The 19,943-nt window shown below is 34.5% G+C and overlaps 1 protein-coding gene across 6 annotated transcripts in view; it reads right to left on the minus strand.

The window, feature by feature from the left end:
• Positions 1-19,943, minus strand: part of VRK2 (VRK serine/threonine kinase 2) — a 96,989-nt gene that overhangs the window by 65,912 nt on the left and 11,134 nt on the right. For 4 of the 6 annotated variants that reach the window (XM_067704993.1, XM_067704992.1, XM_067704990.1 and 1 more), the window contains exon 3: positions 8,490-8,561. The exons of the other annotated variants lie outside the window; for them this stretch is intronic. In XM_067704993.1, the coding sequence (XP_067561094.1) occupies positions 8,490-8,561 (72 nt within the window). The remainder of the gene's footprint in view (positions 1-8,489; positions 8,562-19,943) is intronic. 6 annotated transcript variants of the gene reach the window in all.

Consider the following 19,943-nt stretch of genomic DNA (forward strand, 5'->3'; position numbering starts at 1 on the left):
TAGACCATAAGCTTTAAGGACACCAAAATCCTAGAAATAGCAGTGATCACTTTCCTTCGGTAAATGGAAAATAAAGCCTGATAATAAAATCCAGAACTGAGGAAAGTAGGGTTAAGGCAGGGAGAGAGAAAGAGTCCTAGTGACATTGCATAAGCCCTAAAGCTACCCATACCTAAAGCCAGAAAAGCCCTGTACTTCTCACTTACAAGAGTTAATAAATCCCCCTTTTGCTTAAATTCATTTCAATTTCTGACACTGGCAACCAAAGACTTACACAGACTGCAACAACTGTGTTCCATATGTAAGATTATTTTAAAGGTATCGTGTCATAGTTTAAATGAGCAGTATTAGGTATTACATATAAAGCAGGTCTTACATAAACACAAAAAAACAAAACAATTCAAGAGAAGGATAATTATGAATTTTTAAGCATGTAATGGATACTTAACATACATATACAAAATAATGATGCATGCTATAATCAATAACATCTTTGATTTGAAAAAAGATGCAAGTAATCATAATAAATTTGAATAGACTAAGCTCACCCTCTAAGGACAGAAACTGTAAGGTTGTTAAAAAAAAAATGTATACTAAAACCTAGTGGTGCAGAGAAACAAAATAAAAAGATAAAAAATAAACTAATTAGCCAAAATTAGCTGAAAGAAAGCTGGAATATATATTTTCAAAAGTATGTAAGTCTCAGGAAAGAAGAATTATTAGACATAGAGTTAGTCCACCCTAATCATAAAAGGAACGATTCAACAGAAAGACAAAAATTATGAACTTGAAAGCACCTGATAATGTGCCTTCATAATATATGTCCAAAACAAGCAGAATTCCAAGAAAAAAAAAATGACAGTGAAAAAGATCATGGAAGATTTTAATACAATTCCATAATATATAAGCAAAAACAAATTAAAACAATAGAATTAACAGTGCTTATCTAAAGGCCACAAAAAAAACAACAGAAGAATATATTTTCTTTTTAGCCCAACATAAAACATTGTTTTAACTGCCCATATTTTTACTGAGAAAGCAGGTTTCATCAAATATCAAAGAACAAGGATTATTAAGGCTACATTCTGTGACCATAATCCCTGGTCCCTAGGCCAAAGAAGAAATCACAATGAAAATTAGAAAATACACAGGACTATATAATATTGAGAATATTATATTGAATCGAGTTAGGATGTAGTTAAAGTGCAAATTTACTGCTTGTTTTTCTCTGATAGAATGTAAGCCTCACAAACACAGAATAGTTTGTTTTATTTAGATGTATCCCAAGCACCTATTATAAGGCCTAGTGGGCATTCTTTAAAATTTTGATGAATAATTTAATGAATGAAAGTAGCATCTAGAAAGAAATTTATATCATTAAAATTTTCATTTTAAGAAAACTGAGGAGTACCCAAAGTGGTGACATAGTAGGCTCCTGCACTTCCCTCCACCGAATATACAGCCACAAACCCAGCAACTCCCTCTGAAAGAGATTCAGAAACTAGCTAAGAAGGGAGTCCTTAAGCTGAAACAAAAGGATGCCAATTATTAAAATGAAAATATATAAAAGTATAAAACTAGCTGGCAAATATAGTTAAATTCAGAATATGCTAATATTGTAGTGGGTAAACCATTTACAACTCTAGTATAAAGGTTAAAAAACAAAAGTATTAGAAAAAACTATATTATAATTTGTTAATGAATACATGGGACAAAAACATGTAAATTTTGACAACAAAAACATAAAATGTGTGGAGGGGGAGCATAAAAATGTAGAGTTTTTTGTTACTCAAAGTTAAGTTATCAGCTTAAAACAGCCTGTTACAAGCATAAGATGCTTCATGTAAGCTTTACGGTAATTCCCCAAACAAAAACTTTAGATAAACAAGTGATAAAGAAATCAATGCACATCATTATGAAAAAATCATCAAATCATAAAGGAGGAGAGCAAGAGAAAAAGAAAGGAACAAAGGAACTACAAATCAACCAGAAAACAATTACCAAAATGGCAACAGTATGTTCACACCTATCAACAATTACTTTAAATGTAAATAAACTAAATTTGCCAAAAGGGTGGTTAAATGGAGAAAAAGAATAAGACCCAACTATATGACATCTAAAAGAGGTTGGTTTCTGCTTCAAAGACACACAAGATTGAAAGTGAAGGGATGGAAAAAGATGTCCTATGTAAATGGAAACCAAAAGAAAGTAGGGGAAGCTACACTTATCTCAGACAAAATATACTTTAAACCAAAAACTGTAACAGGAGACATGACCCAGCAATCCCACTACTGGGCATATATCCAGTGAAAACCATAATTCAAAAAGACACATGCACCCCAATGTTCACTGCAGCACTATTTACAATAAACAGGACATGGAAGCAACCTAAGTGTCCATTGACAGATAAATGAATAAAGAAGATGTGGCACATATATACAATGGAATATTACTCAGCCATAAAAAGGAACGAAATTGAGTTATTTGTAATGAGGTGGATGGACCTAGAGATTATCACACAGAGTGAAGTAAGTCAGAAAGAGAAAAATATCGTTTATTAATGCATATATTTGGAATCTAGAACAAATGTATGGATACCAAGGGGGAAAGGGAGGGTGTGGAAGGAACTGGGAGACTGGGATTGACATATATACACTATTGATACTATGTGTAAAATAGATAACTAATGAGAACCTACTGTATAGCACAGGGAACTCTACTCAATGCTCTGTGGTGACCTAAATGTGAAGGAAATCCAGAAAAGAGGGGATATATGTATACGTATAGCTGATTCATTTTGCTGTTCAGCAGAAACTAATGCAACATTGTAAAGCAACTCTACTCCAATAAAAATTAATTTTAAAAGATACATAAAAGACAATGAGGATCCTTATATAATGATAAAGGGATCCGTTCATCAAGAGGATATGACAATTGTAAATATCTATGTACCCAAGATAGGTGCACCTAAATATATAAAACAAATATTAATAGATCTGAAGGGGGAAATAGTCTGCAATAGAGTAATAGTACAGGGCTTCAATACACTGCTTTCAACAATGGACAGATCATCCAGATTAGAAAATCAGTGAGGAAATAAAGGATGTAAACTACATGTTACATAAGAGGGACCTAACAGATATATACAGAACAGTCCATCAAAAGCAGCAGAATACATTCTTCTCAAGCACACATGGAACGTTTTTTAGGATAGATCATGCTAGGTGACAAAGCAAGTCCTAACAAATTTAAGAAACTGAAATCATATCAAGTATCTTTTCTGACCACAATGGTACAAAACTAGATATCGATTACAAGAGAAAACCTGGAAAATGCATAAGTGTGTGGAGATTGAACAATACACTCCTGAACAACCAATGGCTCAAAGAAGAAATTTTTTTTTTTTTTTGCAGTACGCAGGCCTCTCTCTGCTGTGGCCTCTCCTGTTGCGGAGCACAGGCTCTGGACACACAGGCTCAGCAGCCATGGCTCACGGGCCCAGCCGCTCCGCAGCATGTGGGATCTTCCTGGACTGGGGCACGAACCCATGTCCCCTGCACCAACAGGTGGACTCTCAACCACTGTGCCACCAGGGAAGCCCTCAAAGAAGAAATTTTTTAAAATCAAGAAATAACTTGAGACAAATGAAAATGGAAACACAACATATCACTACTTACGGGTTACAGCAAAAACAGTTTTAAGAAGGAATTTTATAACAATAAACATCTACACTAAGAAAAAAGAAAAATCCAATATATATTCTAACTTTACATATCAAGGAACTAGATAAAGAAAAAAGGAAGCTCAAAATTAGAAAAAGGAAATAAAGATCAGAATGGAAATAAATAGAGACTAGAAAGACAATTGAAAAGATCAAGTCAGACAAAGACACTACTAGAAAAGAAAATTACACACCAATATCCCTGATGAAGATACATGCAAAAATACTCAACAAATAATTAGCAAACTGAATTCAACAGTACATTAAAGGATCATATACCACAATCAAGTGGGATTTATTTTGGGATGCAAAGATGGTTCAACATATGCAAATCAATTAACGTGATAAACTACATTAACAAAATGAAGGATAAAAATCATATGATCATATCAATAGATGCGGAAAAAGCATTTGACAAAATTCAAAATGCTGTCATGATCAAAAACTCAAATACTGGGTATAGAAGGAACATACCTCAACATAATAAAGGCTAATTATGTGAAGCCCACATCCAACATCACACCCAAAAGTGAAAAGCTGAAAGCTTTTCCTTTAAGATCAGGAACAAGATAAGGATGCCCACTCTCGCCACTTTTATTCAACATAGTACTGGAAGTCCTAGCCAGAGAAATCAAGCAATAAAAAGAAATAAAAGGCATCCAAATTGGGAAGAAAGAATGTAAAATTATCTCTGTTTGTAGATGACATTCCATAGAGAAAATCCTTAAGACTCCAGGATACAAAATCAATATACAAGAATCAACTGTGTTTCCATACACTAACGATGAGGTATCATAAAGAAAAATTCAGAAAACAATCCCACTTATAGTACCATCAAAAAGAACCCATTACTTAGGAATAAATTTAACCAAGGATGAGAAAGATCTGTACACCAGAGACCTGAAAACATTGATGAAAGAAATGCAGAGGACAGAATAAATGGGAAGATATTATGTGCTCATGGATCAGAAGAATCAATAGTGTTAAAACATTCAGACTACCCAGGGCAATCTACAGATTCAATGTAATACCTACCAAAATTCCAGTGGCATCTTTCACAGAAATTTCTTAAAAATCCTAAAATTTGTATGGAACCACAAAAGACCCTGAATAGGCAAAGTATACTGAGCAAGAAGAACAAAGCTGGAGGCATCACACTCTCTGATTTCAAACTGTATTACAAAGCTATAATAATCAAAACAGTATGGTATTGGCATAAAAACAGAAGTGTAAATCAATGGTACAGAATAGAGAGTCCAGAAATAATTCATGGTCAATTAATTTTTGACAAAGGAGTCAAGAATATACAATGTAGAAAGGACAGGCTCTTCAATAAATGGTGCTGGGAACACTAGATAGCCACATGCAAAAGAATTAAACTGGACCCTTATGTTATACTGTACACAAAAATCAACTCAGAATGGATTTAAAGACTTGAGTGTAAGACCTAAAACCATAAAAGATCCAGAAGAAAACACAGGGGGTTGGCTCCTTCATATCTGTCTTGGTAATGACTGTTTTGGATTTAACACCAAAAACAGAGGCAATAAAAGCAAAAATACATAAGTGGGACTAACTAAAAAACTAAAAATTTCTGCACAGCAAAGGAAACCGTCAACAAAATGAGAAGGCAACCTATGGAATGAGAGAAAATATCTGCAAACCACATATCCAATATCAAAATATACTTACTAGGATCATACAACTCAATAGCAAAAAAACCCAAATAACCAAATTTTAAAATGGCCAAAGGCTCTTATAGATTTTCTCCAAAGAAGACATTCAAATGGCCAACAGGTGCATTAAACAGTGCTCACCATCACCAATCATCAGGGAAATGCAAATTAAACCACAGTGAATATTACCTCACACCTGTTAGCAGGGCTATTATCAAATAGACAAGAAGTAACAAATGCTGGTGAGGATGTGGAGAAAAGGAAATGCTTTGTACACTATTGGTAGGAATATAAACTGGTATAACCATTATGGAAAACAATATGGAGGTTCTTCAGGAAATTAAAACTAGAACTACCATGTGATCTAGCAATTCCACTTCTGGGTATACCCAAAGGAAACAAAAGCCTGTTTGAAATGACTCCATAATGTATGATTCCAACTGTATGCCATTCTGGAACAGGGGGCAGAGGGATAAATAGGTGGTACACAGGAGAAACTTAGGGCAGTGAAACTACTCTGTATGATACTATAATGGTGGATACATGACATCATGCATTGGTCAAAACTCATAAAACTGTACTATATAAGTGAACCCTACTGTAAACTATGGACTTTAGTTAATAAATTATAAGAAAATCACCACACTAATTCAAGACATCAATGCCAAAATTATACAGATTTTGGAACTATCTGATAAAGACTTCAAAGCAACTATTTAAAAAATGTTCCAGCAAATAATGTTCCTTCAAAGCAACTATTTTAAAAATGTTCCACTTTTGGAACAAATGGAAAGACAGACAATGCATCAAAGACACAGAATATACAAAGAAAAAGTTAAATGACACTTTTGGAAATGAAAAATACAATGACAAAAAAAAATTTTTTAATTCATGATTGGGCTCAGTATGATTATAGAGATGACACATGAAAGAGTCACTAAACTTTAGGATGGATCAATAAAAATGTATCCAAGCTGAAAAACAGCAAGATAGAGTATGGAAAAATTGAACAGAGTCTCAGGATCCTGTAGGCAATAACAAAACATTTAACACTCATGATATTGGAGTTCCAGAGGTAGAGAGGTAAGAGTGTGGTGCTGAAAAAAATATTTGATAAATAATGGCTGAAATGTCCCAAATTTTATATATACATAAACCTACAGTTCAGTGAATCCCCATGGGGATAAACTCAAAGAAATCAATGCCCAGACACATATAATCAAACTACTGAAAGCGAAAACAAAGAAAAATCTTGAAAGGCGCTGGAGTAAAAAATAAATTAACTACAGGGTAAAATGACTCAAATTACTGTGGATTTCTCATCAGAAACCCTGAAGACCAGAGGGAAGAGTCACAACGTGTTTGAAGTGCTGAAAAGAACAGTCAATCCAATATCCAGCAAAAATATCCTTCTGGAATTAAAGCTAAATAAAGACATTCTCCAGTGAAGAATAACTAAGAGTAGCCATAGCCAGCAGATCTGCTATATAAGAATTGCTAAAGAAATATTCAGAAAAGAAAAGAAAATCATACAAGGAAATGTGAGCTATCAGGAATAAAAGAAGAGAAAAAAATGGTAAATATTGGGAAAATGTAATGGATTACGCTTTCCTTCAGTTAAAATGTGTTTGATGGTTAAAGCAAAAATTATAATATGGTCTGGGGGAATTTAAGTTAATATAGATGTAATATATGACAACTAAAACATATCAGAATTTGTGGGATTCTGTCAGAGAAGGACTTAGAAACAAATTTAGCACTGAACACTTATACTACAAAAGAAGAAAGATTCAAATAAGTAAGTTTCCACCTAAGGGAATTAGGGGGAAAAAAGGGCAAACTAAACCCAAAACAAATGGAAAGAAGGAGACAAAAAAGAAAAAAAAAACAAACTGGTGAGATTGAAAACAGAAAAATACAGTAAATCCACAAAACCAAGAGCTGTTTCTTTGAAATGATCAATAAAATTTACAAACCCACTGTCAAGACTGACAAAAAAGAAAAGCAAAAAAAGAGAAAAATGATCCATATAAGGAATGAAAAAGGAGTATCACTACAGAAACTGCTAACATTAAAAGTATAATAAACTAATACTATGAACAACTCTATACATAGAAATTTGACAACTTAGATGGAATGGAAATGCTTAAAATTCACAAACTACTAAAAGTTACCTGATATGAAGCAAATAACCAAACAAGTCCCAGGTGAAATCAAGTTCTAAACAAACAAACAAACATCCTTTGGAAAAAGGTATCTCTAACCCCAGATGGCTTCACTGTAGAATTCTACAAAACACATGAAAAACAAGTAACATCAATTCTATATATTCACTTCCAGAAAGCAAAAAAGGAGGGAATAATTCACAACTCATTTTATGAAACCAGCATTATCCTAAAACCAAAACCAAAATCAAACAAAGACAGTAGGGGGAAAAAGAAAGAAAGAAAGAAAAAGAAAACTATAGACCAATATCCTCCCCTCATAATGCTGATGCAAAAGAAAAAAAAAAAGAAATCAATGTTATCCACCATATTAAGAATCTAAAAAAGAAAAACCAAATGATCCTATCAATTAATGCAGAAAAAGTATTTGACAAAATTCGATACCCATTCAGGATAAAAACTCTCAGTATAGTAAGGAGTGCTTCCTCAATTTGAAAAAGAATACTACAAACAACCTATAGCTAACATTATACTAAGTGATGAGGGCTGAATGCTTTCTCCCTTAAACTGGGAACAGTCAAGGACGTCCACTCTCACCATTCCTACTCAATAAAGTGCTGGAAGTCCTAGCCAGTGCAAGGAGTCAGGAAACAAAAAGTACACAGATTCGAAAGGAAGAAATAAAGTGATCCCTACTTGCAGATGACAAGATGACAAGATTATCTATATAGAAAATTCCAAAGAATCTGAAAAAAAAAAAATCCTAGGACTAATAAGTAAATTTACCAAGACGATGGGACGTATAGTCAACAAGCAAAAATCAACTGTATTTTTATATACTAATAATGTACAACTGGAAACCAAAATTACAAAAGCAATACCATTTTTAATAGCATCAAAAATTTTAAAAGAAAAAGAAAAACTTACATATATACCTAAAAGTGCATGTACAGGACCAATATGCCAAAAGCCAAAATGCTGATGAAAGAAATCGAAGACCTAAAGAAATGGAGAGAGATACTCTATTTGCAGATTGAAGACTCAACATTAAAAATGTCAATTCTCCAAAATTTTGTCTCTGACAAAAGAGAGGCAAAAATATTACTGAAAACAAACACACAATATACAACTTTGGCAGAAAATGCAAAAAGGAAAACAGTAGGCTTCAAGGGGGAGGTGAACTTAAATTAAACACTATTTGAATATGTAGAAACTCGAGATAGAATGCAGGTCATAAACAAAACAAGCAAGACAATATTGGTATTTATTTCTATGCTTGGGTTCCAAGACTATGACATATAAAAATTCTGATTTTTCTTTACATTTACTACTAATAAATCACCACGCACAATTTTTAAAATGAGTTCTTGTACAGTTGGGGAAGAAAGATCTTATTCTCTATAATGCTGTTAAGTCCCCTCCAAATATAAATCATTTCTTATTAATTGCATATTCAACTCTGGAGCTTATTAATTATTGTAGCATAATCAGTTATCTTCAACTGTTTCAGTAACAGGATGTTTCTTGGCAGCCTGATACAAAGAACAGATCAAAGCAGAAATGCTCAGGTTGAAACATGGGTGGAGTGACCACAGCCCCTACTCCTTTCACCTGTATACCTGGGTTCCATAAAGACCAGTGTGAAGACCTACTGGTGATTGATTTGTCATTTCCTGTTTATAATACCTCTAGTTATATTTGTAACATGTTCTTATTGAACACCTGCTAGATTTTCTTTCTTCTTTAAGAAAAACGAACAGTAGCATTCTGGTCATATTGAATTCTATGATTACATTTTCACTTGGCTTTATTAACATTTTGCCATTACATAATGTCCTTGTTTAGTTCACTTAATAATTTTTACTACGGAATATAAAACAATTTTAAAAATGCTTATCTTACTCTTTGCTTACACGTGCATTAAAAAACTCGATCTTTTAGTGTCTTTATATTTTATTGTATTAGGTATTTCTCTTTTGGCAAGTGATTATGGGGTTTTTGTCAATGACATTCTTTAATAGGGGATTTCAGACAGTTTTTATCTAATGTAGTAATTGGCAATTGAATTATAATACAACACTGTACATTTATATTATTGTTATTCGTTTTTGCTCTCCTTCACCGATTACTTACTGGTTGTGGTACATATTACATATGTTATCTTATAATAGACTACCTTTCAATCCATTTATCTATTCCTTAAACACTCTTCACACTGATATACTCTAATTCAGATGTTTTCATTATTATTATTATTAACTAAACATTTCGAGCTTGCTTGAAGAGTTGATATGTACCAACCTTTCCGTTTAACTCTTAACCCTATATTTCCTAACCACAGTTCTTTAATCTACTTTAGAAATGTGAATTGCATTATAAAATTATATTCGTAAGTCCAGTTTTTACTAAACTTTTTACTTTGTGTCATCAAATCTTTTTGTAATTCATTTATTTCTTGGAAGTCTTTTTCACTTATATACTTTCAAGTCTACTTTATCTTTGTGGTAATCTGTTATAAAATGATTTCAGATTTCCTAAGTCCTCAAATGTTTCCTTCTCTCTTAAGAGGCATTCAGTTTGGCCAGACAGTGTACTGGAATGACAGCCATATTTCTCTTAGCTATTATGAAGTTATTCTATTGTTAGTCTATGAATTAAGGGCTGAAGTAGTTCCTGAACTCCCTCCCTGAAATGATATTACACATTCTGCATTTCAAACTTAACAAGCCACTAGGTAAGAACTTTGGCTCCACCCTCACTTTTTGAAACACTTGCTAATATTCATGCTGAAATTAGGTTTCAAATAAGGGAAATCTTTCTTATCTTTCATTATGGTCTCTGTTTTGAAAGTCTTTACCTTTTCATGTAATGTTCTTATTATCCAAAACTATACTACACAAAAAGATAACAGAACCATTACTTTTTCTTCTTGATGTTCTCTTTACATCATTTTTCTATGCCTTAGATTTATTTTGCTTGCTCATTAGTAGTATAGCTAATTCTTTGCTCAGCTGGGTCAATTCTTTCCTTACACCTCTATCCATGTTTCAATATCTCTCACCATCTTTCAGGATCTCACAGATCTTCAGGGTCAGAAAGAACTTAAAAGCCCTTCCCCGAATAAAAATCTCTTATTTTTAAGACAGATTCCATAATGCATTCCATTTACATTAAACTAGTTAATTTCAGAACATTTGTACTTGGTCAAAAGCTTTCTGATGAAGTAGTAATTCTGATACTATAGAAGTCTTATAATGTTTTTCTTCCCCTTTCCATCACACAGCAACAATGGTCTATTAGGTACACAACTTTGTTTTGCTTTCTTTTCATTTGTCTTGAAGTGTATTGTGTGGAGATTTTTTAGTGGGTTTTACTACTTTTCCTTCTACCACCCTCCTAAAACTTTATAAGACAGGAGGTTTACATAACTAATACTTCAGGCCCAATTGTAATACTTACATATGACACTGGAGATATATGTTAGAACTGTAACACATGATCTTTTAATAGAAACAAGATCAAGTATAATGAACAGCATTTTTCTTCACATTCTCCAGAAACTGAAATTAATAACTGTATATCACCATAAGCACTCAATAACATGTATTCTAAAGTAATATATTTTGTTCATTCTTTTCCTTGCTATGTATATACTCCCAAGAAAAAAGTATCAGCATAAAAACTAGCTTTGCAATATCTAATAACTATCTCCATTAAAAACACTTAAAGATTTGCCTCTTCATGAAATGTTATATTTTTCTCATAAAATCATCTGGAGGTACATAATAAATTACTATTGTGTAATAATTAATATCTTGGCAAAACTGAATACTTTTTCAAAAACTATACTTCTATTATATATAAAATATTTTGGCATCTGAACAAATTCTATAAAGAAACATATTCTTTATCAACATTTCACTTATCCAAGTATTTATTTTTGTTTATTTTACTCTTAAAAAGACCTAGTTTTCTAAATACTGTATCTTTAAATTGTTATCCAGGACTTCACTGGTGGTGCAGGGGTTAAAAATCCGCCTGCCAATGCAGGGGACATGCGTTTGAACCCTGGTCCGGGAAGATCCCACATGCCGCAGAGCAATTAAGCTCGTGCACCACAGCTACGGAGCCTGCACTCTAGAGCCCGCGAACCACAATTACTGAGGCTGCATGCCACAACTATTGAAGCCCGCACACCTAGAGCCCATGCTCTGCAACAAAGACAAGCCACTGCACTGAGAAGCCCACGCACAGGAACAGAGTAGGCCCCACTCACCGTGACTAGAGAAAGCCTGTGCAGCAACTAAGACCCAATGCAGCCAAAAAATTAATTAATTAATTAATTAAAAAAATTATTATCCAATGAAAAAAGACATAGTCAAAAATAATTCAACAGATGAAGGAGCAAGATAAAAACCAACCAGACCTAACAAATGAAGAGGAAATAGGCAGTCTACCTGAAAAAGAATTCAGAATAATGATAGTAAAGATGATCCAAAATCTTGGAAAAAGAATACAGAAAATGCAAGAAACATTTAACAAGGACCTAGAAGAACTAAAGATGAAACAAGCAATGATGAACAACACAATAAATGAAATTAAAAATACTCCAGATGGGATCAATAGCAGAATAACTGAGGCAGAAGAACGGATAAGTGACCTGGAAGATAAAATAGTGGAAATAACTACTGCAGAGCAGAATAAAGAAAAAAGAATGAAAAGAACTGAGGTCAGTCTCAGAGACCTCTGGGACGACATTAAACGCACCAACATTCGAATTATAGGGGTTCCAGAAGAAGAAGAGAAAAAGAAAGGGACTGAGAAAATATTTGAAGAGATTATAGTTGAAAACTTCCCTAATATGGGAAAGGAAATAGTTAATCAAGTCCAGGAAGCACAGAGAGTCCCATACAGGATTAATCCAAGGAGAAATACACCAAGACACATATTAACCAAACTGTCAAAAATTAAATACAAAGAAAACGTATTAAAAGCATCAAGGGAAAAACAACAAATAACACACAAGGGAATCCCCATAAGGTTAACAGCTGATCTTTCAGCAGAAACTCTGCAACCCAGAAGGAACTGGCTGGACATATTTAAAGTGATGAAGGAGAAAAACCTGCAACCAAGATTATTCTACCCACCAAGGATCTCATTCAGATTTGATGGAGAAATTAAAACCTTTATAGACAAGCAAAAGCTGAGAGAGTTCAGCACCACCAAACCAGCTTTACAACAAATGCTAAAGGAACTTCTCTAGGCAAGAAACACAAGAGAAGGAAAAGACCTACAATAAGGAACCCAAACAATTAAGAAAATGGGAATAGGAACATACATATCGATAATTACCTTAAATGTAAATGGACTAAATGCTCCCACCAAAAGACACAGACTGGCTGAATGGATACAAAAACAAGACCCATATATATGCTGTCTATAAGAGACCCACTTCAGACCTAGAGACACATACAGACTGAAAGTAAGGGGATGGAGAAAGATATTCCATGCAAATGGAAACCAAAAGAAAGCTGGAGTAGCAATTCTCATATCAGACAAAAGAGACCTTAAAATAAAGACTACTAGAAGAGAAAAAGAAGGACACTACATAATGATCAAGGGATCGATCCAAGAGGAAGATATAACAATTGTAAATATTTATGCACCCAATATAGGAGCACCTCAATACATAAGGCAAATACTAACAGCCATAAAAGGGGAAATCGACAGTAACACATTCATGGTAGGGGACTTTAACACCCCACTTTCACCAATGGACAGATCATCCAAAATGAAAATAAATAAGGAAACACAAGCTTTAAATGACACATTAAACAAGATGGACTTAATAGATATTTATAGGACATTCCATCCAAAAACAACAGAATACACATTTTTCTCAAGTGCTCATGGAACATTCTCCAGGATAGATCATACCTTGGGTCACAAATCAAGCCTTGGTAAATTTAAGAAAATTGAAATTGTATCAAGTATCTTTTCCGACCACAACACTATGAGACTAGATATCAATTACAGGGAAAGATCTGTAAAAAATACAAACACATGGAGGCTAAACAATACACTACTTAATAACGAAGTGATCACTGAAGAAATCAAAGAGGAAATCAAAAAATACCTAGAAACAAATGACAATGGAGACATGACGACCCAAAACCTATGGGATGCAGCAAAAGCAGTTCTAAGAGGGAAGTTTATAGCAATAAAATCCTACCTTAAGAAACAGTAAACATCTCGAATAAACAACCTAAACTTACACCTAAAGCAATTAGAGAAAGAAGAACAAAAAAACCCCAAAGTTACCAGAAGGAAAGAAATCATAAAAATCAGATCAGAAATAAATGAAAAAGAAATGAAGGAAACAATAGCAAGATCCATAAAACTAAAAGCTGGTTCTTTGAGAAGATAAACAAAATTGATAAACCATTAGCCAGACTCATCAAGAAAAAGAGGGAGAGGACTCAAATCAATAGAATTAGAAATGAAAAAGAAGAAGTAACAACTGACACTGCAGAAATACAAAAGATCATGAGAGATTACTACAAGCAACTCTATGCCAATAAAATGGACAACCTGGAAGAAATGGACAAATTCTTAGAAATGCACAACCTGCCGAGACTGAATCAGGAAGAAATAGAAAATATGAACAGACCAATCACAAGCACTGAAATTGAAACTGTGATTAAAAATCTTCCAACAAAAGCCCAGGACCAGATGGCTTCACATGCGAATTCTATCAAACATTTAGAGAAGAGCTAACAGCTATCCCTCTCAAACTCTTCCAAAATATAGCAGAGGGAGGAACACTCCCAAACTCATTCTACGAGGCCACCATCACCCTGATACCAAAACCAGACAAGGATGTCACAAAGAAAGAAAACTACAGGCCAATATCACTGATGAACAGAGATGCAAAAACCCTCAACAAAATACTAGCAAACAGAATCCAACAGCACATTAAAAGGATCGTACACCATGATCAAGTGGGGTTTATCCTGGAATGCAAGGATTCTTCAATATACGCACATCAATCAACGTGACACACCATATTAACAAATTGAAGGAGAAAAACCATATGATCATCTCAATAGACACAGAGAAAGCTTTCGAAAAAATTCAACACCCATTTATGATGAAAACCCTGCAGAAAGTAGGCATAGAGGGAACTTTCCTCAACATAATAAAGGCCATATATGACAAACCCATAGCCAAAATCGTCCTCAATGGTGAAAAACTGAAAGCATTTCCAACAAGATCAGGAACAAGACAAGGTTGCCCACTCTCACCACTCTTATTCAACATAGTTTTGGAAGTTTTAGCCACAGTAATCAGAGTAAAAAAGGAAATAAAAGGAATCCAAATCGGAAAAGAAGAAGTAAAGCTGTCACTGTTTGCAGATGACATTATACTATACATAGAGAATCCTAAAGATGCTACAAGAAAACTACTAGAGCTAATCAATGAATTTGGTAAAGTAGCAGGATACAAAATTAATGCACAGAAATCTCTGGCATTCCTATACACTAATGATGAAAAATCTGAAAGTGAAATCAAGAAAACACTCCCATTTACCATTGCAACAAAAAGAATAAAATATCTAGGAATAAACCTACCTAAGGAGACAAAAGACCTGTATGCAGAAAATTATAAGACACTGATGAAAGAAATTAAAGATGATACAAACAGATGGAGAGATATACCATGTTCTTGGATTGGAAGAATCAACATTGTGAAAATGACTCTACTACCCAAAGCAATCCAGAGATTCAGTGCAATCCCTATCAAACTACCACTGGCATTTTTCACAGAACTAGAACAAAAAATTTCACAATTTGTATGGAAACACAAAAGACCCCGAATAGCCAAAGCAATCTTGAGAACGAAAAACGAAGCTGGAGGAATCAGGCTCCCTGACTTCATACTATACTACAAAGCTACAGTAATCAAGACAGTATGGTACTGGCACAAAAACAGAAAGATAGATCAATGGAACAGGATAGAAAGCCCAGAGATAAACCCATGCACCTATGGTCACCTTATATTTGATAAAGGAGGCAGGAACGTACAGTGGAGAAAGGACAGCCTCTTCAATAAGTAGTGCTGGGAAAACTGGACAGGTACATGTAAAAGTATGAGATTAGATCACTCCCTAACACCATACACAAAAATAAGCTCAAAATGGATTAAAGACCTAAATGTAAGGCCAGAAACTATCAAACTCTTAGAGGAAAACATAGGCAGAACACTCTATGACATAAATCACAGCAAGATCCTTTTTGACCCACCTCCTAGAGAAATGGAAATAAAAACAAACAAATGGGACCTAATCAAACTTCAAAGCTTTTGCACAGCAAAGGAAACCATAAACAAGACCAAGACAACCCTAACAATGGGAGAAAATATTTGCAAATGAAGCAACTGACAACAGATTAATCTCCAAAATTTATAAGCAGCTCATGCAGCTCAATAACAAAAAAACAAACAACCCAGTCCAAAAATGGGCAGAAGACCTAAATAGACATTTCTCCAAAGAAGATATACAGACTGCCAACAAACACATGAAAGAATGCTCAACATCATTAATCATTAGAGAAATGCAAATCAAAACTACAATGAGATATCATCTCACACCAGTCAGAATGACCATCATCAAAAAATCTAGAAACAATAAATGCTGGAGAGGGTGTGGAGAAAAGGGAACACTCTTGCACTGCTGCTGGGAATGTGAATTGGTACAGCCACTATGGAGAACAGTACGGAGGTTCCTTAAAAAACTACAAATAGAACTACCATATGACCCAGCAATCCCACTACTGGGCATATACCCTGAGAAAAACATAATTCAAAAAGAGTCATGTGCCAAAATGTTCACTGCAGCTCTATTTACAATAGCCCAGAGATGGAAACAACCTAAGTGCCCATCATCGGATGAATGGATAAAGAAGATGTGGCACATATATACAATGGAATATTACTCAGCCATAAAAAGAAACAAAATTGAGCTATTTGTAATGAGGTGGACAGACCTAGAGTCTGTCATACAGAGTGAAGTAAGTCAGAAAGAAAAAGACAAATACCGTATGCTAACACATATATATGGAATTTAAGGGAAAAAAAATGTCATGAAGAACCTAGGGGTAAGACAGGAATAAAGACACAGACTTACTGGAGAACGGATTTGAGGATATGGGGAGGGGGAAGGGTGAGCTGTGACAGGGCGAGAGAGAGTCATGGATATATACACACTAACAAACGTAAGGTAGATAGCTAGTGGGAAGCAGCCGCATGGCACAGGGATATCAGCTCGGTGCTTTGTGACAGCCTGGAGGGGTGGGATAGGGAGAGTGGGAGGGAAGGAGATGCAAGAGGGAAGAGATGTGGGAACATATGTATATGTATAACCGATCCACTTTGTTATAAAGCAGAAACTAACACACCATTGTAGAGCAATTATACCCCAATAAAGATGTAAAAAAAAAAGAAAATAATTCAGTATCTGTAAAAATATTTTTACATGATGCTTATTAAAACTGTATCATAGGGATTTAGAGGCTTCTTCTGATCTTCCTGTTGGTTATTAGCCTTAAAACAAATGCATAAAATCCCTATAAACTAAATAAATTTACTCATTTTTTAAAAAGCAGAAAAACCTACCAAATCTTTATCATCAGTTTGTATGCACTGTTGACTATTCTTACTTTTTTTCATAAAAATATTGTTTGATCTAGGTATAGTACATTTTTTAGTGTATGTATTTTTTCTACTTCTTAACACTAGACTTGCTATAAATATCAGATGGTCTTTCAAAGATTTTGTGAACTTAATATTAAAAACGTATCACGGATGATCTACACCTCACGTTGTCAATCTGAATGAAAATGACACCATTATCAGCATCATCACTAACATATTTCTTACATTAGCTGCCAATACTATCAATTAGATATTTCACTGTTATTTTAGAAATGAGCATGTCACAAGCATGTCATTTGCCACTATTTTCTCTGGCTAGTAATAAATTCAAAGTGTTCTTTGACAAAGGACATCAATCAGGAGAGCAAAGAAACCTGAGTTCAAATGTAGATGGAGGCAATTATTAAAACTATAGCATAGAGACAAATTGCTTACCATTCTTAAGCCTCAATAACTCCCTTATCAAGCTGCTGAGAGGATTAAATGAAATAATGCATATAAAGCATTTAACGCAGAGCATGGCACACACTAAGTAAAAGATTTTAGCAGCAGTTGATGATGATGATGATTCCTAAAAAAGATTTCAAGAACCATCCCTAGCAGTATGCCCCAGACACACTTGACTCATCTGCTACACTTTACCGGAGATTCTTGCTTTCATTCCTTTTTACTGTTCTATGTCCTATGTTCATAGCCTCGATAGTGAGGCTTTGGTAACATTACCTCTAAGAACTTCATTAGGTAGCACTCAGAACACCTACAATGGACACTATGCCCTCCATGAGCCTCTTTCACACATGTTGTAGCTTCTGATTGCTCTTGCTTGATATAAATTTGCGGGAAGCTGCCTTTACTCCACACTAAGCATAGGAGAGAAAAATGGCCAATGTCTCTGGGGAATAATTAACAAAAGACAGTTTGTTTCATCTTCATGATAAAATACAGCATCCCTATTAAAAGGCAAATTCATCATTCCCAAAAGTTAAATAGAATGACACTTTAAAAGTAATTCCAGCTGATTAAATTTAGGGTTCTGAAAAAAATTTTAATTCATGAATATACTCTGAATCTTTCATTTGATTTTAAAATGTATAAATGTTCATTTAACTTTGAGCCCTTGCCTCTCAGTGTTCTATTCTGAGCTAGTCAAACAAGTGGTAGCAGGCATGCTGGGCTCAATAATACTGCCTCTCATATTTAAATACTCTTTTTCACTTGGATTGCAAATTAAAGACAGTCTCCTGAACACTGACACATTTTCAATGATTGATTTTGCAAAACGTGTTGATTTTTCCTACACTGTTTTGCCTCTGTGTATGTCAACTTTGGCCTTCTTTTCTTGCTCCTTTGCAGTGCTGCTGTCTCTTTGAAGCCATTGTCTGCCTGATATGAAAAATGTACATTAAACCTCACGACTAATTACATACATAGAAAATTCCTGATCTCAAATATAAAACACCCATGCCCAGAAACCATAACAAAAGCTTCTGACTATGTACAAAACTCTTAATCAAATCTTTCATTCACTCGGATTAAAAGAAATTCCAATAATTTATTTTCTGTTAAAGTTGTCTTTATATCCTTTGAAAAGTGGATTTCTTATGCATGTTACATGCCTATAAGTCAATCCATTTAACATTAAACCCCACCTATTTCCTCCACAAAAGTTTATACTTGCTGTTAGGTCTACTTCAATTAAGTGCTACTCAGTAGAATTGTTTCATTCTAAACACAAAACTATTTAGTCTTAATATAATGTCCTTTTCTTTTTTTTAACTCTCTCTGCACTAAGCATTAGCAAAGTAGACTTTCCCCAATAAATCCTATAATCTATGGATTAAGTACATGGCTTCTTGTATCTAAAAAACATACTTGGAAAGAGAATGAACAGAAACTTCTTTCCCCTCGAATTCCCCAAAATATACAAACCAATGTCTCTAAATCTAAAAGGACAGTGCCTTACACACATGCTGCATGTTAATAGTATATAGAGAACGAAATTTCATCTCAGATAACTTAATTGTTGGGAAAATTATTTTTCCTGAACAGACTAGTTTTAGAGTTAATTTAACCAATCATTTTTTTTTAAGCTATTGTATGCAAGGCCTTGTCTAGGCACTCTGAGAGAATACCTGCAAGGAGTTTAGAAGCTAGTGTTGATGGACGGTAAACAGTATACAAATGGCAATCATATGAAACAAGATAAGCACTGAGAAAGGGCACATACAGGAAGGAACAAAGAGAGAGTGAGAAGAGTTGTGGCTACTCCCCCGCTTGGCTCGTTAGCACGTCAGAATTTTCATAAGGCCTACCAGCCATCATTCGTTTCCACCAGCGATCCTAGCAACAGACTCCCCTAGCTCCCGGTCTACCGCATCTAGGTACCCTACTCGATTATGCTGTTGCTTGCCTTTTTGTGAGAACAACTCTCTTCTGTCTCTAGCTGTTGTTCATCTCATGCAGTTACCAAGTGCAGTAAATGCATCCCATGCCACCACGTGACTATTCTGGGAAACCCTGCATTGACTACCAGTGTACCAACTGGCTAGTGCAACCCTGGGTATGCAATTTTAGTTGCTTGAAAATGATGTTTCAGAATGGAAAGATGAAAGGAGGAGGAGAAGGGAAGTAGCCACACTCCTCTTCAGAAATGGCCACGATACCTAAGCA

Source organism: Pseudorca crassidens, chromosome 14 (genome assembly GCF_039906515.1).
Source record: "Pseudorca crassidens isolate mPseCra1 chromosome 14, mPseCra1.hap1, whole genome shotgun sequence".
Taxonomy (NCBI): domain Eukaryota; kingdom Metazoa; phylum Chordata; class Mammalia; order Artiodactyla; family Delphinidae; genus Pseudorca; species Pseudorca crassidens.